We start from the raw sequence: 26,900 nt of genomic DNA, 5'->3' as shown, positions 1-26,900 counted from the left end.
AATTCTGTTTCCTTCTCTGGGCCTTAGTGCCTTCACCTGTCAAATGGGGCAAGGTGCTGGATTCAATGGCCTTCCAGGGCTATCTCAGGGACAATGGTTTCACAGTGGTCGTTGTAACATTGTCCTTTTAAAGATAGATTTGTGTGGGAATCTGTAGCCCATGGGGACACAGCTATGGGAATGGGATTCCAGAAATGTTCTGCAGATTAGACTCTCAGGCTCATAATCCTGTTTCTGCTTTACTCTTGAATGTACTTCTCCTAGTTGACATTCCAAGACCACCCCTTCTAGCTGGGATTACTTGTCCAATCACATAGAAGAGATGTTGAAACCCTCTCCCCAACCCCCTGCACTGTCTAAGCAGATATTTTCACAGGAAACTTTACTATGCCACCTTGTTTGTTTCCTGAGGACAATGACTAGGACCAATGGACGAAAGGGCAGAACTAGGACCAGTGGACAGATGCTACATGGAGACCAGTGCATGTTCAATGAGGGAAAGGACTTCCTGGCAGCCATTCCATTAATACCAATTCCAAAAGGGGCTAGTGAGCTCACTGTCCCTGGAGGTATTCAAACTCAGGCTAAATGATTATTTACTGGGGTGCTATAGAGAGGCCAGCCTAGATACAACTCATACAATTTAATGAGGCTCACTACCCCAATTCCCTGTGCTATTAATGAACTATTTACTGATTTATTACTTAATTAGCAATACATTAATTGATAAACTACTGTCTGTACCATCTTAGAGGCTCTGGCTTATTTTGGCTTCTCTCTGAAGAGAATGCTCACTGGAGGACTCCTGGGGTTAGGGGTTGGTGAAGAATCAGACAGAATGCATGACTTCTGACTCATCTTTCTAAGCCTTCTTTCCTACAGTGTGAAATTCTTTCTACAAAGTATAGGGGTCTGTGTGTGTGTTTGTGTGTGTGTGTGAGTGTACAGTAGATTTCACCTCATTAATGTATTATTGACTGCAATTATGCCTTTTCATTTTCCCTCTAGGATCTGAGGTTTTCTTCCCCTTTCAGCTCTACCCAGCTGTGTTTTTTTTCCCCAGAAATTCTAGATCCAACCTTGTCTTTTCAGAAATTTAGCAGCAGTATCATGACAGCTGTTAACCTATGGCTCTCAGATGTGCTTGAGTTGAATTTTTTGTTCATTGCTTTCTCTCTTGAAGTGCTAGTAAAGGATACTTCAAAAAGAACCACACAATTTTTCAACACATGAGTACTGTCGGCCTCTTCCTATACAAACCTTCACTCATTGCTCCTGTCAAATGCTGGGCCATCTGCTCCTCTACCAAAGGAGAAATATATCTAGTCAACCAAAACACATTTTCTTTGAACAGCCTTGGAGAATCTAAACCCATTGTAACAATACTTCATGAAGCAAGTGCCCAGCTACTATATCATTTGGTCCTCACAAGAGCCCTGAGAGGTAGGTTGAGTAAATGGCAATTAATCTCCCCATTATACAGGTTAGCAAACTGAGGGACAGGGAGGTGAAGTCATACTGTTAGGATGTGGTAAAGCGGAGCTAGACTCATGGACCGCAGAGGCCCAGTCCACAGAGGATTTCCCCTTCACCACATTTGTTCATTCGTCAGACTCACGAATGAGAATTTGACACTGTCCCTGTTCTCACGAGAGAAAGCAAGAAGACAAATTGCTACAATAGTGTGACAAAGGCATTAGCAGCAGTGTGGACCCATTGAGATTCAGACACCGAAGCCCATAGAAGGACTTCCCTGGCAGTCCAGTGGTTAAGACTTTGCCTTCCAGTGCAGGGGGTGCAGGTTCGATTCCTGGTGGGGGAGCTAAGATTCCACATGCCTTGCAGCCAAAAAACCAAAACATAAAACAGAAGCAATAGTGTAACAAATTCAATAAAGGCTTTAAAAATGGTCCACATCAAAAAAATCTTTAAAAAAAATAAAGCCCATAGAAGCAGGTGGCAGTGACCTCTTCTTAGTCAGAAGGGCTCAGCAAGAAAGAGGTTCTTGCAAAGATCAGAAGGAAGTTCAGCTGTTCCCATGGGTGCCACCTGCAAACCTTAAGATTGCTCTAATGTAATACTTACTATATCTCCTTGGGGACTCCGTTTCCTCAGCTTGTCTGAGACTCTGTCCTATACCACTAAATCAAGCTCTCTGGAGTTGGGGCCCAAGGATCTGCATGTGACTCCTTTCACACTGAAGCTTAGAAGCTACTGTTATCAGGGAACTGAGTGATTTACTGCCCGAAGAGGTGGGGTCCCAGAGGTGGAGCCCTGACCATGAGGACTGGACACAATATTCCATCTCAGACATACAGGGACATAGACAAGGGAGAGCTCAGGGCTGTGCAGCCTGAGCAGTGAGCGGTGGCCACCACCTGTAGTCCCGGGAGGGTGTCCCACAGCTGGAGCATTTCCTAGAGTGCATGAGGAACATTCCAAAAAAAAAATATGTGTTTTTTGTTTTCTCTTTTCCCAGGCTATTTTTTTTTTTCATGAATGCTACAAACTTTCCCAGGGCAGAAAGTGGAAAACTGCTAGAAATTAGGCTTTCCTGTGTTCCTCTCCTTGGTCGTAGGGCCTTTCCCCTATCTCTCCCTTTGACCCTTGGGGCCACTCCATCTGGGAAGGGGAGAATCTGATAATCTCCAGGGAGGTGCGGCAGGGGCTTGCCCACCTTATCGAGCCTCCTTCCTTTGCCCCACTCCCCAAACCACTGTGAATTCCTCCCCTCAGAAACATTTGCCATTCCTATCAACCCTGAGCCTTTAGTCAGCTCTTCTCATGGCATTTTACATTTACGTTGATATCCAGCAGCCTTACCTGCAAAATGGGGACATTAATTGTGCTCCCTGTGTCATTATTTATCTAGCAAAGTTTACTCACCCTTCAACACTCATATAGGTCACTCCCCCAGTGAGGTCTCCTCCGGCCTCCCCCTTTCCAGAGTCTGGCTTGACACCCCTTGCTTGGTTCTCCCTCAGCCCCTTTTGGTGACACCCATCCTCACACTCTTATGGTCTAAGTGTAGGTCTGTCTCCCCTCTGGACAGGGCCTGGGGCTCAAGTGACAGTACACCAGGGCTCTTGACACACGGCTGGGCATCTCTTCCCGGGTCGCTGTGAGGATCAAATGACTGCTACCTGGAGACTCCCTGAGGGCTCATCTGCACACGTTCTTGCCCTCTTCTCTGGTATTCATGACAGTAGAGGGGACTGTGCTGATCCCTTAGGCTGAGGGGGCAGGGAACCCCAGTACCTCAGGCATCAGATTCCCCCACCTGGGTCTGGAGAGAGTGGAGGGATATCCACTTGGAGTATGTGGCCCTTCTGGACCTGGAAGCATGCCACTCCTTCCCGGTGCTAGCTGGAAACAGCTTCTGCCAGGGTGGCCAAAAGGGCTTGAGGGGCAGAGCTCTCCTCTGGGTCTCCAAAGCTGTCCTGGTGGCTGGTGCAACCTGGGCACTGGGCCTGCACTAAGGGCCTCAGGGGAAATGGAAGAACCAAGCACTCGCTAGCTTGGAGCCAGGAAAAAACCCAGCTCCAAGCTTAATTAAAAAGAACGCTTAATCCCTCCCCCAAGAAATGCAGATCGCCCACAAAGGAGAACAGGAACACCAGTGGCCAGGAAGACCCAAAGCCTTACAAACAAGCACTTCGGGCTGAGCAGGGCAGCTCCACTATGATCTGATACAATGACCATTGTCAAGGAGGGCTGTTTTTCCATGTTTTTGTATCCTTTTCTTCACATTTTCTTTTGCTACCTAATTTCATGCATCAGAGGTCAAAAGACAAAAGGTCAGGCCTGGTTTAAAGGCAGCAAACTCCCCACCACCAGGGACGTGTGTCCAAAGGAGTGCTTTGAGGCACCGCCTGCAGACACCGGCAGGTTTCCATCCCTGCCTAATTCTCTTTTGTCACTTCATGGGGTACATGAGTCTACGTGCAAATTGCATGAGAAATGAGATACCAACTGCTATACCAAACTAGGAAAAAATTGCCCCCTTTCAGTTCACCAAACCGTTTCCATCTCATACCTTGTTTGTCAGAATTTGTACCTAACAAGAAAGAAGCCCATCTTCCAGCTCTCCACCTGCCTATGCACAGAAGTATATATTACATATATTATATATATAATTATAATATATATAAACATATGCTGTAAACACAAAATATGAATAGATATTCCTTAATTGTTTTTTTTTCTAGGAGAATTCATAAAGATGTCTCCAGAAAATTACCAACACTTGTCCTTAAAATTGCTTTCATTAAAATTTTAGCAGCATTTTAGTTGAATAATTTAGTATGATTCTTTTAGTATGAATATTTTGTCCTAGACCTCCAATCTTTTCAATGCTCCATTTTGGATTCTTAAGTAATAGTGGATTGTTAGTTTCCTTGTATGATGAGTAGACACTTTTGTGAATACAGGAGAATACAGCGTCATGATTTCCCATTAGAAATATTTTCATGATTGGGGGAAAAACAACTTTCTACTTTTATGTTCATAAGCTTCTCATATCAACTTGGTATGCCAAATGGCTTTTATCTGACTGAAAGTAAATTAGGGGACATCTTTAATTTTTCTTATTGTTGACAATTTTTTAGTTGGCTGGCATTCAGTGTCTGAAGTTCTGGCCCCCACCTCAAATACAAAGTAAAGGAGAATATAAGCAGTTTGAGAAGTGTCTCTGGTGATTGCTAGACACTGGGCTGGTTATAGGGCTCACTTCTGAGGCCCTTTGGACCCAAGCCCAGGTCCTTTTCCCCATCTTATTCTGGGCTGAGTCCTGGAAGAAGCTACCAGCAAATAGCAGGTCGATTTGTTAAAAATATGGAATCAGCAGCAAATCTGAAAGAATTTTACAGCATACAGTTTTATTTCAGGCATGCTCTCAAGTCCAAACTTTTTATCCTGCAGTCTGCTTTTCTTTCCATAAGACATCCCCTCAAAAGAAGTAATAATAATCAGTCCAAAACCTGCCATAAGACTGAAGTACTCACTTGGCGACTTACAAGGTCACACTACAGGCTCCAGGAAAAACACCCCAATCCTGCTGCGATCCTCTGCCACAGCTCTGAAGTTATTACAGAAAAATGGAGAATGAAGTAAGCGAGAACATTAAAGGGCCTACTTACAGGTGCTTCACTTCCATTTAACATTTTGATCTGCGTCCAAAAACTATAAGAATCGTTTAACCTGTGCACGCAGTCAAAATCCCTTGTGAAGTGGGCTCCTTTATGTTCCAGTACTTCATGGCATCAAATTATATCATATTAAAATGTTATTAGTTTAAAACATATTAAATAAATGCAAGTCTGGGTTGGCGCATGAATATTTAAAGCTCACATTACATTACACGGAGAAATAGCAGAAGAAAAAGGGGGTGGGGAGAGCTAACAGTTCATCGTATAAATATTGGTAGAAATAAAACATCCTGCATATGTCTTCTTTGGCAAAATATGATTTTATTACTTACAAATCATGGTATTGTTAAATTTAAAAGGAAATAGAAGAAGAAATAAACTGATTTACACTGTTTTCAATGTTAAATAATCAGAGGGCCAGTAAATCTTTTCAATGCCCCGTTTTGGATTCTTAGGTAATAGTGGATTGCTGGAATATGTTGGCCAATTTTAAATACAACTGACTCCCTATTTTCCATATTCATATATTGTGAATGTAACTACAGGATAGTGAATTTTATCTCAAAATTCTCCTCGAGTTGCCTTCAAATCGCGTCCCTGTATACGGCAGACACTTGACTTCTGCCGTGTGTACCTTGCGCTGGAAACCAGTCGTGGAGCTGAATCGAATTACTGGATTTGAGTTGAAATTAACCCATCCAAATGACCCGAGTCTCTGCGCCGTTTGAGGCGTCTCTCAATAATACTTTTAATTAAAGCAAGAAAGGCAGTAAACAACAGTAGCAATAACCCACCATGAGCATCAGATTCCCCGAACACAGCCCCATCGTGTTTTCTAGCACTACCCCTGTGTTGCTGGGGGGCGAGCCGCTAGCACATGGTGTCCCAGCAAGCCAGCAGCCAGAAGCTCGAAGTCCTTTATGTGCAGAGGACCCCAATGCCAGCAGAAATGGGTGCTTCTATCCAAACCATTCCTCAGCCCCTTTCCACCGCGGGCGCCGCTTGAAAACCTGCGGCGGCGGCGGCTGGCCTGCGTTGCGCGCGTTTTGCGCTCTGTTCCCCGGGAGTTGCCAGTGGAGAGGTGCCCCCATCCACACGGGCGCCGCCCCCCGGCAAGCCCCAAGCTTAGGCCGTGAGGAACCTACTCGCCGAGACTCGGCGTCCACCCTCAATCCTGACACCATCCAGACCCAACAAACGCAGCGGGGCGGGGCTGGGCTTTAGCGGCGCCTCCAGCGGAAGGTGCGGTGCCACGTGTGCGCTGCGCGGACCCCAAATCCTGCGAGTCCAGCTGCGGCCTCAGCCGCTCCCAGAACTGGGCCCCCAGCTTTAGGGCGGGGCCTCTTCTTAGCTACTTGCCTGGACGTCGGTTCCCACCCGCCCTCAGAGCAGGCTCTATCCCAGAGCCACAGGGCCGGAGTCGTTCCCCCGCTGCCTCTCCCAGGGCTCGCACAGAGGGAGGCCCAGCGGCGGACCGCGGTGGTCCAATCTTTGCTGGATTCCGGGCTGGGGGTCTCGGGGTGGCGCCGGGCCGAAATCGAGCCTCAGTCTCGGCTCCACAAACCCTGGAGTCTTTGGGTGTTTCCTGGCTGAATAGCAGAGCCCGACCTAGGCTCCTCGTCTCCCGACGTCGGCCTCCCCAATCCTGGACTGCAGCGTCTTAGCTGGAGAGAAGCTCGCAGCGTGCCTAGGCCAACCCCTTCTGCGACTCTTTTCTTTTCCTGTCACTCTCTGTTCTCGGTTTCTGCTTTCTCCCTCTCACAGAAGGCCAGAGCGTGCGGGGGCCTTGGAGGAGCCTCCTCACCAGCCCCTTTCCTGGGTCTCCAGTCTGCCTTTCCTCACAGTCTTTTCTCTCCCTCTCCATATTTCTTTCTCTATAGATTCTCCCCGCACTTCCTCGCCTTTTTAGCCAGCATGTCTCTCTGCCTCTCTGAATTTGCCTCTCTTTTTCTCCCCGGTGTAGCATTAAACAAATCCACGTGTATCGAGGTTGGAGAAGTTCCGGCAACGTGGACAGGAAAAAAAAAAAAAAAGGCCTTATTCTGTCCTTGGGACATTTCCGGTCACCTCACTTCGTCTTCCCCTTGAAGCGGTGCCAGCGCTGGTTCAGCCACGCAGGCCGCTGCTATCAAAGCGCCGGCTCGCTCGCTCTCGCTCTCTAGCTGTGTATGCGTATGTTCGAGGGTGGATTTGTATGTCGATGGTTGCAAACTAGGGCAAGTTCTCCAAACCGAAAGCTGAGCAGAGGTGGGTTTCTAGGATTCTAGGGCTGCGGCCAAGTGAGACGGGGGATTTTTCGGGGGTTCCAATGCCGATCTGCGCCTAGACTCTATGCGTCCATAGCCCCTTGCCCAGTATCTCTAAGGTCGCAGCATCAATTCCGGGTCCCCCGAAGAGGTTCGCCACCTTCTCTGCATCAGAGAGCAGCCCCTCGGTCCAACGCTGCGGGAGTCCGGGAGGTCCGAAGCACGCTGGCCAGGCGCAAGGGGAGGTCAACCCACAGCGGGCAGGGTGGGCAAGGGGATGACGGTGGGGCCTGGATACCCCGCGAGGGGGTGCTCTGTGAATTCTGGGCACTGGCGCCACACGACCGGCGGGGTTATGAGTAAGGGCGGGCGCCCCCTCGGGAACACGTATTTGTTTCGCGTTGGTCTGGAGCGCCCAGAGTACGACTCGGCCGCGCGGGGGTCAGGTATTTCCGAGCACCGCGAGTCCACGGGTCCTGGTGCTTGGCCTAATCCTCTGCCCTTCCTGGGTGCGGACAAGAATGAAGAAGTGGCCGGTGTCCCCTCCCTAATCCAAAAGCCCCAGAAAGCCAAACACACACGCAAAACTCACCAAAGCATCCCACAAACACAAAAACTAAAGCCAACACACGAAAACATAAACCAAAACCCTCATCAAACGCACTGCTCATAAAAACAAAATCAAAATCGAAGAAAACAAAACCCATACATACACAAAATTCACCTAACTCAAAACACACAAACGACACCCACTAGTACAAAATCAAAACACATCAAAACACCACGCACAAAGAACAGCCTTCCAAACGACACACAAAAAGCCTACAAGGACAAAGTACAACACGTACACAAAATCAAAACACAAGACAGAAAAGACCAAGACTCACAGAGCAAAACCCGCTAAAATGAAATCCACGAACAACCAACACGCAAAACACCCGAAACAAAACACTCACATGGATAACGAAAACAAACAAAAACAAAAAAAACCCTCTAAATAGAAAAGAAAAACAAAACAAAAACCCCAAACAACTCCCGTCCCCAGCCCGGGATGAAATGTCAATTCCGGGAGGGCTTTTTGATCTCTAGGCGGGGACAGGCCGCTCCTCCTCTGCGCAGCCTCCCCGCGCGGTCTAGGCGGGAGGGCGGGAAGCAAGGGCTGGGGCCCGGTTGCGGAGGGAGAGTCGAGTGCTTGGAGAGGGCCAAAAATCAAGTCGCCGGGGCAGGGACCCGGACGCGTAGGCTGCAGGAAGAGGCGGCGCAGCGGGACTGCGCAGACTACTTGTGGTGGGGTGGGGGGAGGGAGCCGCCGGGGAATCCACAGCCAAGTTTCCGATTGTGGCGAAATCGGCTCAGTGGATAAGCGATGTCCGGTTCCCGAGCCCCCCGCCCCCTTTTCTCGAGCTCTGGGCTCTTCCCCCAAGGTTGCGGCCCATCCTCGTGACCACTCCCTCCAAAAAACAAACAACACTCTCGCTGAGGACGATTCACTTTTCGAAACTGCCATTGTCCGGCGGGCCAAGAGTCCTCCTGCGGATCTCTCCCCCGCCCTGGAGAACCTTGCCCCTGCGACCACCCCGCAGCGGGGCCCCACGGGCTTCCAGTGGCCAAGCCCAGCAGCTGGACTCGGGACTTGGGAGGAGAAAGGGGAGGGAAGACTTGAGCCTGGGCCGAAGAGAGTGGGCTGGACATGCCAAACTTCTGCGCGGTCTCTCTGATTTCCCCTCTGAAGCCAAGTCTTGGGGCTCGGGGACACCGCAACGTCTCGGGGCTGGAGGGCAAGGGGATTCCACTTATGGGCCGGGGTAAGGTGTCCGGGACTCATGCCAACCTCCAGGACCTCCTGAGAAGGTTCTGCTCAGCCCGGGTGTTCCAAAGCGGAGGCCGGAATTTTATCTCCAGCATTTCACAGCTTAACCTCTGTGCTCGGGGCCAGGATGGGACATGGTGTGTGGAAAGGCTCTGGGGCCAGGAATGGTACCTGGGCGCTCTAGGGTTCTGGCACTGCCCTGGAGTCAGGGACACAGCAATAGTAATAATAGAGCTGCAAACTGCGGTGGGGTGGAGTGGCTGAGAGCTCTGGAGGGCGGACGCCGCCCTAGGGGTGAATCTGAGGAAACTGGAACGCCCCCCTCTATGCCTGGCAACACGGCTTGCCTCTACACCCCTTTCAACTGCACCTGCTTGGCAGAGTGGTTAATTTCTTAAAAAACAAAAACGCGGCCTGCACCCTCTTACGTGGCGGGGTTTGCACCTAAAGGGGTCACCGGCCTCGCGCACAGAGCAGAGGGCCGCGACACCCAGACTCAGGGATTTGTAAAAGGTGCGGTCGCGACGCCAGGGGTCCCGGCTCGCCTACGGTCGGCTCCTTGCCTTTAGAACGCAGGCTAGAGCTCGGCTCCGTCTGAAGCCGTCCGTCCCTCCCCCGCAACCCCCTATAAAAGTCCAGGGCGGCGCGGCGGCAGCATTGCTGTTTTCCCGGCCTCCCGCACTGCTGCGGGCCCGGCCCGGCCGCCCCGTCTGGCCAGCTGAGCAGGCCGGGCCGCAGAGCGCGGACACCTTTTCCCAGTTCGGGGCCTGCAGTGCGGGGAGGCACGCTGGGGGCGCGGCGTGTCTGGGGACATCTTGTGATGTTGGCGAGAACAGGACATGATCTCACATGGCGAGAAGCTCTTTAGTTCCTTAATCATTTCACGGTGCCTTCGGACGCTTTTTTTCCACCTAAAACGTTTAGTTTCAGCTCAGTGATCAGCTACCCCAGCTCGGCGGGGGAGCGGAAGGCTTGAATTATTCCGACCTGCGAGCGGCCCCTGAGACCCAAAAAAAAAAAAAAAAAAAAGCACCAAAAAGTGGAAACTTTTTTTCCCTGTCCATTACATCAAGTTCTGAAAAATCAAAATGGATTTAGAGAAAAATTACCCGACTCCTCGGACCGGCAGGACAGGTAGGACCGCGATACGGGCTCTAGGCGTGCTAACTCAGAGACCCAGCCGGGCACTAGCCCTCAAACACTTCGACCCTGGGGGAGGGGGCGCGTCTCATTTTCGCAGGGATTGACTGCGCGACTGTTTGCGGCACGTTTCTTTTCTCCAATCTGTTCACACACTTCTGCATCAGTCCAAGTGTTTGCGAGTTTGCGTGTATTTTTCCCTATTTCTGAATGTTTAATGTGGATGTTTATCTGGGTGTCTGAAAGTTTGTCTGCGTCTGTGTGTTTACATAGGGGATCAGGGTGTGCATGAGTAACAATGAGCTTGTGATAAAATATATATATATATATATATAATCAAAAATGTTGAGTGTGTGTTGAAGAATCTATATGCCTGTGTATGTGTAGCTTTATATTCATGAGTCTGTTAGTATGTGTTTATGAGTTGCTGTTCCTGGGTACTGTTCTTTTGAGTATCCAAAATGTGTGTCTATGAGTGGCGTATACATAATTTGGATGAGTGTCTGAGTGTACATCTACTCCTTTAAGGGATTGTGTTTCCCCGTCACATCCCAAATGATTCTGGAAGTGAGAATAAGATGGTTACACCGACCCCTCTATTTTTGGATGTCAACAGCTGTTCACTGTGCACATGCCAATGTACACAAAAGTGCCTGCCTCTAGGCACAAAGATGGGTCTGGGACCTGTGGGGATCTGTTGTACTAAGTCTGCCATCAGTCAGGCTCAGGTTCTATTCTGTTGAGAGAACAGGGGTGAAGGTGTGCAGCCCTTCGTTGTGTGGTGTACACTGCTTCCCTCTGTGGGTACTGTTGAGCCTACCATTTGTACAAAAGGGTCTCACGTTGCAGACACAAGCTTGGCAGGTGAGAGGAGGCAGCCTACCTATAGGCTAGTTGTGACAGTTCTAGGGACCCCCAGCCTGCCTTAACTCTTACTTAGACAGCCTCTGTCACTGGTGTGTGTGTGTGAACGCGCATGTGCACTCAGGTTTTATCTTGTGGGTGCCAGGAGGAGAGCACAAGTAGGTGGACATGTGTGCCTAACTGGGGCATCCAGCTCTGAACCTATATGCACAGAGGCCTCCCTTGCACAGAGCCTGGTGTTCCTCCCACAGGCCCAGGCAGTGGGTGGCAGGGTGTGTTTATGTCTGAGAGGAGGTGGAAGGCAGCAGGAAGCTTCTGTCTGCCCTGAGGTAAAAGCCAGGTATGGGCAAATGTGCTAAACCCCCATCCAAACACACTTCTGGTCCTGACAGAACTCCCCTTCCCCTATCCATATGGTTCTGTGAGCACCCACCTCCACCCCAGCCCTAAATACAGGTCAAAAAGCAGAGAGAGAGGTGGGGGGTGAACTTGTATCTGAAGCCCAGGACAACTCCCTAGGCATATATGTGTTTCCAAAATCATGACTGAAGAGAAGTGAGGGCAGAAATCTAAGAGGCAGGGAATTGAAGAGGATTCCCCAGGGTAAAGGCACAGGAAAGGGAACCTGGAATCCCCTTCTGCTCCATCCCTACTCCCCCACTACTCCGCAGTGGGTCCCTTAGTAGGTGAGACTCCAGAGGTGTCTGCACTGGGGACTAGGGTGTGTGTGTGTTGGGAATGGGTCAGAGGCCTGTGAGGGTCCACTAGAGGGTCTGCATGGCTGGCCCGGCTGCCTCTCCAGACAAGCTGTCTACGAAGACTGTAATTCATGGCGGTCGATGGGCTCTTTGATTAGTTCAATCGCCTGAATAATCGTTTAATCAATAAAGCATTTCATTCCTTTGCGAGGCGGGCCTGGGTGGGGCTGAGGACCCCTAGGCTGGCCAGAGTTTAAAAATCTGGAGAGCCATGCCCCCTCTTCACCGACGGGTTGGGTGAGGGCCCTGCCTGGGAAAGGGCAGTATCTCAGGTAACACTACACTTCCGCCTGTCTGCACCAGCCTGGGCCGGGGAAGAAAAGAGAGCTGAGAAACTGGCCAGTATGGGGGCGTCCAGGTCTGGTTTTGGGGTTTTCGCTCGGGCCTCTCCCCTCTCCCAACTTCAGGACCTTGTATGGGTCACTCGATGGCCCTTTCCCTCCTTTAGAACTGTATTCCATTCCTTCGTTCGACCTCAGTTTCCCCATCTGTATAATGGGGAAGGCATATATGCCATTCTAGCTGTAAGCCCAAGGTCGGTGAGGTTCTACCTGAGCAAGGAGCCACTTAAGGGTATTCTTGTCTAGCCTCTTCCTTGTGGTACCAAAAAAGGAAAAACTGAGGTCCAGAGAGGAGTAGGGACTTATTTGAGATCATACAGAAGGAAGTATGGAGGGCGTAGGACTGAAAGGTAATTTTTCTGCCCTTAAACCTCTCATTCTTGCTGGGAAAGGCTATAGAGCCCCACACACACCCCTCCCCCCACAGCCTCCCTTGGAGGAAAATGACAATTAGGCAAATTAGCTGAGGTGAGGGTTAAGGAGTCCTAAGGCCAGGGAGACCAGGATAGGCTGAACACTGCCTGCGTGTTGGCATCCATTCCCCTAGCTCTAGAATGAGCCTGGTGGAATAATATCCTCTACCATGGATCTTCATCTTTCAGAAGCTTGGGAGGTCTCATCTCAGGGATTCTTTTCAGACACATGGGGAAGCTGAGCCCTAGGAGAAGCAGGACCCGCCTTTGGGAGAAATAAACATAGTCCCAGAGTCCCTGGCCTTTGAGGTGCGCTGGTAATGATAACAAACCCTGACAAAGGCACTTTGCACAGTTCTTGAAAAATCTGGTTTAAATTTCCCCTTTTTTCTCCCACTTCGACCATTCCTACAAACAGACTTTGGCCAGGCAGAGCAGACCACTGATCCAGGCGCAGGAATCATGCAGGAATTGGCTCTGACCCGACTAGCTGTGTAACTTAGGGTCAGTTGCTTTCTCTCTGTGGTGCTTTTAAAATGAGGGTGAGAGAGGACCCACCAAGTTAGGACAGCACCGCTAGGGCCTCTCTGGCTTTCTCGAACTGAGCAAACAACCTGAGCCCTGTAGGCCTCGCTTTATCCAAAGCACCAGAAGGAAGATGAGCTGGACTTGGGCTTCGGGAGTCAATTTCAGGCCCAGGGAGCACTGTAGCAGCCCCAACCCCCAGACGCCACTGGGCGCAGGAGGGGCTGGCCAGGGGGAGGGAAGGGGAGGCGGGGAGGGCGTGTGTTCCGAGTAAAGCCAGGTTTGTGTATGGAGACCGAGGTGGAGGTGGACATTCCTCTGAAAGTGGCTTCTCAAACATTATTCTCAATGGGCTTTCTTTCAATAACAAAACTTTCAAAGGCAATTCCATTTACACAAATTAAATGTCTTTCCGGGGGGTTTCCTTTCCCCGTCTCCTGCCTCCGCCGCTTAAGACAAGGCCCGGCCCAAAGTCACGCAGCGGAGGAAAGAAAGCACGCGACTGTTGGGCACAGCGACACCCTACCGCATTCAGCGCAGCGGCGTGGAGACCAACCCCCGATAGCCTCTCTCTCCTGGACGCAGACTCGTGGGCTGGTGAGCTTTCGGAGGCAGGACTGAGGCGCGGTGCCCGGCTTGGTCAAGGAATCGCTGTGTTATCCCGGATAGTCAAGTAACTTCCCTGGGCCGCCATTTGCTGGCCTATAAGGCTGGGTTAGGTGGCCAGGATATCTGATGGCGCCTCTTGGAGTTAGAAGTTCCGGGAGGCCGGCACGCTCAGGCAGCTGTGAATAATCCCATATCCAAAAGGAAACACCCTCTGCCCTGTGCACCACAACGTGAGAAAGGGGGCTGCTCTCGCTGCCCAGGTTAGGCTGCCCAACACCATCCTGAAAGCGAAAGGCTTCTGTGTGAAATGGGAAGCCGACCTATTCCAGTTCAAGTAATATATGTGGTTCCATTCAACGCTGGCAGCGCTTTGGGGGGATTCGGTCCAAGCCGCACTGGTATCGGAAGGAAAATCGGTGTGTATGGACATTCCTGGCTGGGTTTCCCCTCCAACCCCACCCCCCCAAAAAAACCGCCCCATCATCCCAAGAGTGGCTCTGGAGAAACCCTTCTGAGAAAGAGGTTTCCAGTTCACAGCCTTTGCTCTACCCCGGACTTGCTATGTGACCTTGTACAGGTAGCCTCCTGTCTTGGCCTCAGGTTTCATATCTGTAAAATGGGGAAAGCCTAGCCTCAGGGCCCTTTTAGCTCTAAGACTTTAGAATCTGAGTTTCTAGGCCTGAACTAGAGCGGGGCTGGAGGTGGAGGTGTCACTGGCTGCGACCCTCTGAGCGTCCCCATACTCCCGCCTCTCCGGTGGGAACGCAGAGCCGCCACGTCGAATTCTTAGTCCACTTTTGATCCATCGAGTGCCACCGGCTGGAATGAACGCGGGAACCCCAACCATCCTTGTCCCTCTGCGACATTGCGATCCTCCTGCTCCAAGGCGAGGGGAGTGTGGTCGAAGATCGGGACAGGCGGGGTTCCAGACAAAGGAGAGATAACACCCACCGCCACCCCACCCCAGTGCATACGCAGCCTCCTGGGCCCGCAGAGGACTTCCTGGGTCTGTTTTCCGCAGCTGTGCCCTGGAGGGGGTGGGGACGGTGTCACCGCCGGAAACTTATCTACCATTCAGGGGCAGCTGGATCTGGGGCAGGAACAGAAGATGGGTTCGAGGGCTGATCCCATGTAGGAGTGTGAGAAATTGGACAGAGGTAGAGAGAAGGGAGACTGAAGTAGAGAATAACCTGGAGTCTTCCCAGGGTCAACCCGTGCTCTGTCCTCCTTACAAGCCCAGGTCCAGAGCAGGCATCTCAGAGCCCTTGCTTTGGTGGATTTATGTTTAATATTAGAAGATCATCACTTATGAATTCGAAACGGTGGGTCTTGGACAACTCCCATGAGTTGCTGGGACAGGGGAGTCTTCAGTTACTATTCCAGGGCTGGGCTCAGGCGCACATAGGCGCTCACAGAACTATTGCCTCCTGGGTGTAGAATGGCTGTCGTCCAGTTCCTTTGATTGTGGTTCCAGAGCCTGACGTGCCTGAGAAACTGAATCTCTTTGGCCAAAGACCCTGCCCTTCTGGACCAAAAGAGTCCTGATAGAAATCCACTCATTTTGTCTTAAAAGCGACAAGAACTTACCCAGGAGAGGAAAAGTTGGGTTTTCTCGACGACAGAGCTGCAGCACAGTAGCACCCTTAGTGCAGCTCTGCGTGGCCCTTGCAGATTGAATGCGCCCGCCCGCTTCAGGGACTCTCGTTAGCACTGGCCGGTACTGGATTCATTCAGTTCCCAAGAGGCCTTGCTCCGGATGCAGAATTACCCCTGCAGACAGAAGCCTTCAGCTGCGCATATCACTAGCCCCCAAAGTGTCTGACAGCTCCTGGTCTGAGGCTGGAAAGAGGGGCTCACGGCTCAGTGCTTCGGCAACCTGGTCCAAAGCCTCAGATAGACCTCTCCCCCAGGAGCACCCTGGTTACTAACTTTAAAGGACTGTGAGATTTTCCCCTTCTATGTCTCTGCCTACGGTTAGCTCAGAACTGGGGGCCCTTGAGTTAGAGCAGGGGAGGACGGTGGACAAGGAGGCGGCAGCGTCAGCTTAGTTGGCGCTTGATAAAACTATGAAATATTTCCGCTGGAAGGAGCCTTCATTAAAAACTAGGTAAGCCAATTCTGCCCATTTTATAGATGAGGAAACTGAGGTCAGAACGGAGCAGATGTGCACACACTACGTTTCCATCGCGAGTCTGATGGTGCTTAGATTGAAAGCCTGATCTCTATTGAGCTCCTTGTTTTCCTCCAACATCCGTTGTGTGTGTGTGTGTGTGTGTGTGTGTGTGTGTGCGCGCGCGCGCGTTTTCTGGAGACTGTTTCCCCACCCTCACTCCCCACTCCCCATCCCCGCCTCGGCTGCCCTTAATCCCTCAGGGCATCCCTGGGTCCCAATGCCGCGGAGAGGAGGCCAGGCTCCTCCTGGACCTGCAGCTGGACTCTCCAGGCACTGTGTTGATCCCCTTCCCCCTCCCCCAGTCCGCGCTCCACTAGGCCTTCGCCCCGCGCGTTTGTCAATGAACGTGGCGCCGCCGCCTCGGCCCCGCCCCCCATTCTCTCCCATTGCCCAGGTATCAGCTAATCAGGCGGAGCCCGCCGGTTGCTCAGCCAATGGGGCGGTGCCTCGGGTCAGAGCCGGCTGCCACCGCTCTGACTGGCTTGATGAAGCGTGATTGGCAGGTTAGCCCCCGCCCCGCCCCCGCCCCCGCCCGGAGGGAGGCTGAGCCCCGGGCGGCGCTGTCCACACGCAGCGGGTCCTGAAAGCGGCTCCGGGGCGGCGCGGTGGCGCACTGTGCGCGCCGAACAGGCGGAGGGCTAGCGCCGGCGGCGGCGGCGGCTGCGGCTGCGGCTGCGGCGGCAACGCTGGGAGTCAAAGCAGATAGAGGCTGCATCTCTGCACCGGCAGTCCCGGCGGCCTTGGTCTAGGGGACATTTCGCTCTCTTCTCTGTCCCTCGCTCTACGCCTGGGGCAGGCGCGGCGGCCGTCCCGGAAGAGGCAACTGAAAGACAGTCGAACCAGACCCCCGAGAGAAGGCAGCGGAAGCTCGAAGAGTTGGTGGGTGCGAGACAGATACTCAGGCGAGGAGGAGATCGTCGCTGTTGTCCCCATTCCTGGTCCCGGCGATGAAGGAGCAGCAGGGGACGCGGGAACTTTGAAGGCAGTGGGTCCCAGGGTGTGAGGGCCGCGGGCTCCCGGAGACTCCAGAGTCTTGGCCCCAACCTCAGTGGCGTAAGCGTCTCAGAACCCGCCAGGACCCCAGCGCCGCCAGAGAGGAAGTTCTTTGCAACTTCGTCGGAGACGTTGGAGAGCCGGGTGGAGAGAAGCTGCAGCGGCAAGTCCGAGCCCCAGAGACTCAAAGAAGCAGAAAGAGAAAGGATTCGGTGGAGACCGAGGGATCGAGGAGAGACTCCAGAGGCAGCGAGGCCGCGGAACCAGCCTGGCAGCCCGCGGGCCTCGCTGCCCCCCGAGTGAAGCCAAGGGCTGTGTGTCCCACAGGCCTCCTTAGAGCCGCTCCTACAGGAGGCGGGGGGGCTCCAGGCCGTCCCGGAGGCGGGCCCCTAAACTATGCCCCCGAAGCTGCGGGCGCCTTGGCCGCAGCTACCCCGGGCCGGGTGCGGAGCCGACGCCTGAGCCAGCCCGGGAGGGAAGCCACCAGGAGTTGGGCGCACCGCTCCCAGCCGGACTGTACTAGCGCCGTTTCCCGCCTCAAGGCGCAGCTCTCGGCGATCTCCGGCAGAGCGGCTCTGAGAGAGGAACAGAAGCTCCAGCAGTGCTTTCTGAGCCCAGCTCGCACAGTTCCCGGCCTGGCGGCGCGGCTCCGTAGCCTCGCTGGGCAGCCCCTTGGCGCCGGGAGGCGGCAGCGTGGGCCGGCCTGCAGTCTGGAGCGCCCCGATGGAAATACACTGTAAGCACGACCCGTTTGCATCCATGCATAGTAAGTAGGCGGCGAGCTCGCTTCTCTCACTCTCCCGCTGGGACGGGGTTGGGGGTGCCGGACCGCGGGGCAGGTACTAAGGACGGGAGGACCCAGGACTTTTGTGGCCGCGCAGTCAAGTTTGCAAAGTGCAGGGCTTCCAGGCAGGGGATGTGGAGCAAAACGCCTGGTCGACCCGGCCGGAGCACCTGGCACCGGGAATCCCGCCTCCAGCAACCGGTAGTGTAGGCAGCGAGCTGCAGTCTTTCCGGGGCTCCAGCATCAACATCTCAGCGTGCCGGGAGATTCCTGACTCGGACCCGGAGAGGGCTTTGGGCCGGGCCAGTTGGAAGGCACGAAGTTGCAGGGAGAGGTCAGTCTGAGTCTCAGACAGCGCCCCACACCCCGATCCCGATGGCGCCTTTTTCAGCGGCGGGGCTGATCAAAACTGGGGCTTGATGGGAAAGTGGGGCCCCAAAAGTGCCTGTGTGCTTGTATGTGTGGAGGAAGAGGTTGAGAGCTAAGCGAGGACACCAGGTTCAGAGCTCCAAAGGCATCCTGGAGTTGAGGAGTGGGATTTGAAAAATCAACGAAGTAGCCGTCCCTGAGCTGAGCTTCTGCTTAGAAGCCTCCAGTTCATACAGAGACCCTTAAAGACACTATCAAGTCCTCTGCAGGACGCTTGCCTCATGATGGCTTCTCCCTTTAAAAAAAAAAAAAAATCAAGAAGAAGAAGCCAATTAGTCACCATACAGGCACCCTCGCCTTCTGAAAGACACCGCGTGTGTAGGAGACGGGAAGGGTCATTTTGGGCGCAGGCGAGACTGGCCGGCTGCCTGACCCGTCGGGATCTGCCAGTTCACCCATTAGCACACCCTCCTGTGAGATGAGCGCACCTCTCACGGTGAGTTAACGCCGGATTAGATTCGGAGATTTCGAGGAAATTCCAAGTGGAACGAATCGTATTTTCCTTCTGAGCGCTGCACAGCTGGGCTAGAGCAAGGCGCCAGGCTTCGGCGGCATCCAGCCGGGTGCCCAGCTCGGGCCCCCACGGGCCTCCGGTCAGGGAATTGCTTCTGCGCTGGGAGCCCTCCCCAAGGCTTCAGACAGCCGAGGATCCTGCTTACTTAGCCTTGGATCCCCTATTTAACAAAGGCAGCAGAGACCCGGCTGGAGAGAAGGCGAGCTTCCCGGGCGAATATGTCCGTTTCTGCCCCGGAGGGCCGAATGGCCTGGTAGGCAGGGAAATGCTGATCTAGGCTGCGGGGCTGGCTGCGGGCAAGTCAGTTTCTCTTTGTGTCAGTTTCCCGAGTCCGAGATCATCCACCAAAGCAGTGGAGAGGTTTGTGGAGAGAAGCCGATTTCTCGGATTCCAGCCCAAACGATTCCTCACCGTTTGGGGCCTATGCCAAAACGGTTTCCAGTCCGTGGTGACCCCAGCGCCTCCAGCAGCCGTCTCCTGTGCAGACTTAGCCCAGCTCAGGGGAGGCTCTGATCTCTCAGAGTGAGCCAGAAAGCAAAGGAGTTGGGGTCAGTACTCTGAGAGGTGACCAAGCCCTTCGCTTAGTCAAGGAGCGATTTGAGGACAAAATGAGGAGGGCTGCCCTTGCGCTTCTATCCTCGCCTGCAGGGATCCGCTCACTGCCTCCTTCTGCACAGAGCCTGGTGGCCCAGAGGCTGTGCCCCAGCCCTTGGGGAGATCACATCAGAACTGGTGGTCCCATGACTGTGCATGAGGGTGAAGAAGGCAGCTCCTTCCAGGTGCGGGTTAGCCAACCGCTAATGCCTGTCTCTGTCCCGCCTTGTCTCAGCTCTCATCTGCCTCCTCCTTGAGAAGTGCTCCCTCCTTCCGTTTTCAATTTCCCCTGCAGCATGGTGGGAGCTTGGCCCCAGCCTGCCTAGCTTCCAGAGCTGCCTTCTCTGGAAGTGCCCTTGGTTCTGACGCCCAAAGCTATTTGCTTATACAATATAGGCCCCGATTTGTTGGAGATTGAGTGGAGGGGTGCACAGTAGATCCTGAGAAGTTGCCTGGTTAGTAGGGGCTCAGACCATGTCCCACCTTCTCATCTTCCTTCTTGGCCCTGGTCAGTTTCTTCCTCCAACTCCTTTCCCCTCTCCCCCCACTAGAGGGTGGCTTCTGTGGGGCGGTGGTGTAGGGGGAGGGGCAGGCATCGCCAGGATATGGGCTTCTGAGTTCCATTGCCTCCACCCCCAGCTATAGTTACCAGTTATAAAGCACTTTTATATCCAGTCTCCTCCCTGAGTGTCTCCTAAACTTTCAGCTATACCCATTTTACAGAGTATGATCTTGAGGTCAGACAGACAAAAGGACTGATAGGAAGTTCACATGGACAAAGCTGGAGGCAGTCTTTTGAGGATTCACAGAAGGGGAGAGAGGGGGACTCAGATTCCAGAGAGTGGCAGCAGACATCTGGGTGGCTGCACACAAGTGCAAGGGACTATCTGTCTGGTTTAACTATGTCTGTATACATGGCCCCACTGTCCATGTGTGCCAGCACCTGTCTGTCAGAGAGTCCATTAAGGAGATTTCATCCCTGCCTTTCCTGTGTTCCTGTTTGCATGTTTGTGTGTCCCTTCATTCATCCTCTCTGATGTCAATAGGGGGAATTTCAATGACCCTGTGGATCCTGGAGTTGAATCTACCACTGAGTCAGCACAGACCCTCTCCCCAAGATGCTATGCCCAGGTGTGGTCTTTGGGGCTGTGGACAGGGGGGCCCTGGTGGGCAGCATGTCCTTATCAGGGCCTGAGGAGCATCTGTGGAGTCCAGCCCCTTCCAGACCAGAGCCACAAAGGCCCCAGGGGCATCTGCAATTCAACCCGTCTCCCCTGCCCTCCCCTCCTCCAAACTCTGCTCTGTTTGCCCTGTGGAGGCGGGGTTGTGTTTCTCTTGTATCTGCGTGTCTGTTTCCTGGTCTTTGCCTTGATTTGTTTGCATCTGTCTCTGTGTCAGTCTCTCTGTAAATTCTACTTGGCCCTGAAAAGTGTAGCTGAGTCCCTGTCTCCCCCCAGCACCTCCCACATGATGAACCCTCACTCAGCTGTAGTCCATAGGAAGTAGAGGATGGGACTTGGCTTCTCTGAAGAAGTGCAGGGCTGGAGCTGGGGTCCCAGAAAACAAAGGTCCCCCTCCACAGATGTCCCCTGTCTTCCAAATGCCCCCGTGCTAGGCTTCCTCCGTTTTTCTCTTCTGTCTTCTTGCCTCCCACTGTACACCACATTTACCTTTCTTTCCTTTCTCTTCTCCCCGTTCTGGCCAATCCATTCCTTTTTCTCCTCCTCTTCATTTCTAACCTGAGGCTTCCCTTCCAGGCTCTCTCTCCTTGCTGTGTGTCTCATTTCATTGAGTTCCCGCTCTTTGTACACTTGCCCTCACATCTCTTTTCCTGATTTCTTTCCCTGTCCTCTTTCCTCACTTCTCTCGGGTTTCTGGTTTCACTTCTTTCCAGTCTTGGGGTAAGTGAGAGACATTGCCTTCTCAGACTTCAGTTTGAAATCACCAACCCACCACCCTTGACATGCTCTAATAGATAGGACCGGGACGGAGGCAGAGGGCCAAGTGGGTTTGGTGGCCTTTCCAGGAAGTTGAGGGACATAGGGGGCCCCCAGGTCATCCTGGGTCTGGTGTCAGCTGTGGATATGTGGATCAGACTCTGCAAGAGCATTGGTAGCCTGGCCTTTGAGGTCAAGACTAGAGGGTGTGGGGACCTGCTGTCACCTAGAGTGTGACAAACAGTCCCCAAAGCTCACAAATGTCCTGCAGGACTGCTTTTGGAATTTACGTCCTCTGAAATTTGCCACTGTGTTTTGGGCAGAAAATTTAAATTGCCAATAGTATAGGGAACAGGCCATTATGGATGGCTCCAATGCCTGGACTAGTAGGTTATCTCAAAAGTGTGCTAGGTGCTTTTAGCTTCCTTTTTGTCCTCTCAGATAAGCTTGTACCAATTTTCAATTTACTTGCCTCTAAAATCCAGCCTATTATTGAAAGATCCATACAACTCTTTTTTATTAGGTGCTCCCAACCCCAGAACAAAGCTTTCTTAAGCCCCTTGACTAGGGGTGGCTGCAGTCTTTTTGTTTTAGATGAGCTATGCAGTTGTGTTCTTAACTGTAAAATTCTATTCGAGATGGTTTTCCTTTTTCTTATGTCTGGAGTGTTTTAGAACAATTAAAACTGTTTAAAGCTCATTTTGAAAATCAAAAAAGAAATTCAGCTTAGAACTAGAATTAAGTACTGTCATCACCTATAAAATGGTTTTTTTTCCCCTTGAAATCAACCTGAACTTGAAAATTTGGGGAAATATTCAATTTGGACTCTCATGGTAAACTTCAGTGAATAGCTTTGGCAGTTTTTAGGAAATAGTTTATGTTATGGGTAGTGTTTCCCCCTCTATTTCAGATACTGTTCATGAACCTGGATAGTAGTTGAGTGCTGGGGGGGAATAGCTGAGATGAGGTGGCTATTTTATGTTTTAGAGTTGGAGTGTGTGTGTGTGTGTGTGTGTGTGTGACCTCTGAGATGCCCTGGCTTCCCTGGTACAGTCAAGTCCCTGTCAAGTCCCAGTTTAGGAGGAGATTTCCCCCTCCTTGACCTCTGAGCTGCCAGCAGCATTGGTGGATGCTTGGACTTGGCTTCTGGCTTTTGACAGTCCTCAGTGATATCAGTTAGTGGCTGATTAACAGCTACAAGGTCAATGATGTTGCTACACTGGATCACTCTGTGTTTACTGGTTTGGCTCTTCATTTACTTAGATCCCTGTTTCCCTCCAGATGGACCTTGATGTAAGAGAAGGGAGCTTATTGGGTGCAGGAGATACTTTCCCGAGCTCTTTTTACTTAAAATCCATCCCAGAGCCCTTGTAAAACCTGGGACTCAGAAGCCTTCTCCGGCTTCTTTATTTCCCCTGAACCAACTTAAAGCTGCTTGTTGATTGCAAAACACTCCAAAAATTCCAGGGAAACTCCTTTATAACAAATCCTGATACACTAGAGTGAAATGTGATCCTTTGACCCATTTCTTTCGTGTGCTCTAAGAGGGTACAGTGGTCAAGTCTGCATGTCAGCCTCACCTTTTTTTGTTTGTTTGTTTTTTTACCCATCTTTATTGAGGTATGAGTTGCACCTTCTTAAAGAAAGGGTTTTTATCATGACAATGGTTAGGTTTTGTCTCAGTAATCTGCAGATACTATAAAAAATTGTTTTTTAAAGTCCTTAGCCCTTGAATCAGATTGCTGATTTAAAAAATATATCCGCCCCCCCTGAGATCTAGCTTTATTAGAGCAGTCCTTTTCACTTTTAAAGATATTTGTTAAAAGGAAAGAGTTTCATTTTTAAAAATCTCTTTAAATTTTATGCATTTTGAAATGTATTTTCTCCCTAGGATCTATCTTAGACCTCAGCATCATGTATATAATAAGTTCTGTCCCTGGTATAGTTTGAGGTCTTCATATATTCCATTGTTAAAAAAAATTAAAAAGGAAATACTAGTAACTAAAGGAAACATAGTATGGAGATGCTTGCTATCAGTAGCCCAATTGACTGGCTGAAGATGGACAAAGGCTAAGGTTAATTTTAAAAAGCAATCTGAGGTGTTCATGTAGCCTGCATGATCAGACCCCAGGCTCAAGATAGCCAGCCCGCAGCCATTTCTGATCAGAGGGACTCTGGGTGCTCAAAGCAGTGTTTCTACTCCTGTGTGACTGGTTCTAACCACCCTTTCCCTTGCCTTTTGTTTCTGATCTGTTTCAGGACATGGAGGAGTGAATCAGCTTGGGGGGGTTTTTGTGAACGGACGGCCACTCCCAGATGTAGTCCGCCAAAGGATAGTGGAACTTGCTCATCAAGGTGTCAGGCCCTGCGACATCTCCAGGCAGCTTCGAGTCAGCCATGGTTGTGTCAGCAAAATCCTTGGCAGGTAAAGGCAGACGCTTCGGGCTTCCCTTGATTTTTCAAATAATGACCTAAAACATGACCCAGAAGCTGTCCAACCTGGCAGTGTCATAGTGAGAATCATGGTGGCACTTCTCTCACATGCATAGCACTTTGGAGTTTGCAAAGCCCTTTTGAGGCCATTCAATTCAAAGTAGCCCCAGGAAACCCCTGTTGTGGAATGGGGTGACTCAGATAAGAGGGTGACATGTTTTCTGAAAGCCTGGTGAATTATTCCAAAGAACCCACGAGTAAGAGGTTCTTGGGAATTTCCCCTACACATCTTTGGTGAGCTCAGGGCCTTAGCAGGGCTGGGTGGAAAATCTACAAGTTATAAAATCACATAACCAGACTTCAATGTTTCATTTTAATGTTTTCAAAAAGCACATTCCATTTTTAAAAGTCAGCTGTGATTTTCAGTTTTGGGTTATCACCTACCTTATTATTTGGGGCTGTAGTGTTTTCCTTCTGTATGTTTTGTTTCCTTTATAGTGACAGGCATCCTAAATATATATGAAATTAGAGAAGGGAAAAAAAACCCCAAACAAACACTAACTCTCAAATCTGACATTTGAAAGGTGCCACTTGACCCGGCGATTTGCTGCAAGCAAAATACTAACAATGCCAATTCTCTCAGAGGGCTCTGCAGCCTGTTAACGCGCCTGTTTATTTTCTCGGGTGAGATGGTCCAGGGAAGCTTGTTTTGAGATGAGGAGACAAATCTAGAGGGCGAAGTGACTGACTCAGGTTCATCTAGCCAGTCAGCCAGCACTCAGGCTGGGAAGAGGCCTTAAGAACTCTGAGACCATCTGCTTCTCGCTGTACTCCCAAACCAAAGCTGCAAGTGTGTTTCCAGGCATGTGAAGTTGTTATAGGTCTGCCCTGGCAGCCAGGAACATTCTCGGGTTTAGCTGTCAATGCTCTCTCAGGATCTCTCTTGCCAGGTCAGAAAACAACCTTTGGCCTGTAGCTTGCGTTATGGTTTGAGAACAGGCGCCTGAATAGAAAATAAATATTTTGAAGTATGTCAGTGCCATCGTGATGTTCTGCTTACTCTTTCCCTTCCATCAGCTGGAATTTAAGACATCCTCTCAGATGGAGGGAACAACAGTATTTAACCTTGAGGAGACTTGCTGGAGGCCGAGAGAAGAGGTTTCAGAGCCAGGGGTATGGCAGCCCCTTTAGAGACCATATCCCCCTGCTTATTCCTTATGCCCCTGCCCATCCCAGGTCACTCTAGCCGTGGAGGCTGTGCACTCCACTCCTGTTTAGCACTCAGCAGCAAACGAGCCCCAGCCCAAGTTCAAGGAGAAGGTCAGGACATCAGCGTGGTGTTTTTGTTAGATGGTGATTTTAGGCAGGAGGATGAGAGTGAATGTCGAAGGAAAAAGAAAAAAACTAGAGGAGAGGGAGACAAAGAGAAGAGAAAGAAAAAACAAAACAGAAAAGAAATGGACTGATTTAAAAAGAGAGAGAAACAGAAAGAGAAATGAAGACAAGATAGAAAGAGAGAAAAGAAAAATATTTTAGACCATCTCTGAGTGAATCTTAGCTATCTTCTTGGGAAGCCTTCTCATTGTACGGAGGTAGAGAGAGAGAGAAAAAAGAGGCCCTTCCTTTGTTTTTGCTGAGATGTCTTTGCTGAGCCGACATTTTGCTTGCTATTTGAAATCTTCTCAGGGCAGGATGCTGAGCCCTTCTCAGAGGGGACATCCAGATGCCAGGTCCTCATGTTCTGGTGCCCGGGAGCCCTCCACGTCTCCCCTGGGGGACTGAAGGAGAGAGACAGTGACCCTCTCAAGCCCAGCCGGCAGCCTCCCGCGGCCCGGAATGGATTTGTCACTAGGTAGAGTGGCACTCGGAAGTTACGCGCCGCTCCGGTGCCTGGCCGTTTAAGTTGTCAACAATAAATTGGAATTTCATAGCTCATTATTTTCATAACTAAGAACCACAGTGGACAAAATGTCACTCTAATTAGAACTGCCTTTTAAGAAACAAGTTCAGCCCTAAAACAGTGTGACTGGGAATTTCTGAACTGGGGTTGTTCCATCCACTGATTTTTTTTTTTTTTTTTTTTTTTGGGCACCGAAGAATTTGATGGGCACACACAGGGTGACAGATTGTCGAGAGCGTGTGGTGTGTGGTGGCTGTGGCAGAGTCCCTGGGGCAGGCAGAGTCATCTCGGGAAGGTGGCGGTCTGCCAGGAGTATGGGCATTCAGTCCACAGAGCTCAAGGCTCTGGAGGGGCTCGAGGGGCACAGCCCGGTGGCATGTGAGACCCATTTAAATCCACCCAGAAAGCTGGGCTGTTGTCTTCTTTCACTGGAGCCTGGCTGGGAGGTTCAGGCCATTTGGAATTGGGTCGTATGTTACACAGTAGTAAACACTCAGAGGATTTTAATCCGCAACACGTGCTCTTTATGTTTTACAAAGCTTTTTCTTAACCATTCTGCATTTCTGTCTTCACAACAGCCCTGCAAGGTAGGCAGGGCGAACATCCTCCCCTTATTATATAAATGGGATAACTGAGGCCCAGAGAGGTTGAGCTGGTCAGGGTCACACAGCGAGTTAGTATCGGAGCCACTGACTGGCACCTACACCTCTTTACTCTCAAACTAACGTTCTTTGCGCCGAACTGCACTGTGTGTTAGTGGCTATTGTTCGTCATGTTGTGTATAAGCCAAAGTGCTGCATGGCTGTTTTGCTGAGATGAAAGGGCGGTTATTTAGTCTGACACAGTTGCCAGTTGGGGTTTTCTGGAGTGACAGGGCTACCTTCTAAGTGCCTGGCCCATGTGTCAAAAGGAAGACAGAGACCTCTTGTGTCAAGACCATAGCCTCCTATGGTTGGCCGTGTTAAGGTGGGATGGATGGAGAGCCATGGGCACTGCCATCCACAGCCATACAAGCAGGACAAGTGCTGGGGGGTGAGGTTTCATCCTGCCACCCTCTCAGAGTTTCTGCGTGAATACTGCAGTCCCATTCAGCTAACATATTTGAGCGCAGGGTTGTCTGTGTGTCTGAACCCCCGCCCCAAGATAGTGCCTGTCCTAACAGACCCTCTGTGACTGTTGATTAAGTGAGTGAATGAGTGACAAGATGCATATGGAAATGCCTGGTAAACAGTAAAGCTCTCTACAGTTGCATGGGATCATTATTATTAGTATTAGTATTATTTTAATTTT

The 26,900-nt window shown here is 51.2% G+C and overlaps 1 protein-coding gene across 8 annotated transcripts in view; it reads left to right on the top strand.

The window, feature by feature from the left end:
* Window positions 1-10,291: 10,291 nt before the first annotated feature.
* Window positions 10,292-26,900, top strand: part of PAX5 (paired box 5) — a gene marked incomplete at both ends in the record, with an annotated part of 186,611 nt that continues 170,002 nt past the window's right edge. For 7 of the 8 annotated variants that reach the window (XM_079705810.1, XM_079705809.1, XM_079705807.1 and 4 more), the window contains 2 exons: window positions 10,292-10,337; window positions 23,537-23,702. In XM_079705810.1, the coding sequence (XP_079561936.1) occupies window positions 10,292-10,337; window positions 23,537-23,702 (212 nt within the window). Of the gene's footprint in view, window positions 10,338-17,742; window positions 17,786-23,536; window positions 23,703-26,900 lie in introns of those variants that run through there. The other variant, XM_079705804.1, reaches the window with a different exon arrangement.

This window comes from Hyperoodon ampullatus (assembly GCF_949752795.1).
Source record: "Hyperoodon ampullatus genome assembly, chromosome: 6".
NCBI classification, from domain to species: Eukaryota; Metazoa; Chordata; class Mammalia; order Artiodactyla; family Ziphiidae; genus Hyperoodon; species Hyperoodon ampullatus.
The sequence above is the reverse complement of the archived record's forward strand: the minus strand, read 5'-3'. Positions and strand labels throughout refer to the sequence as shown.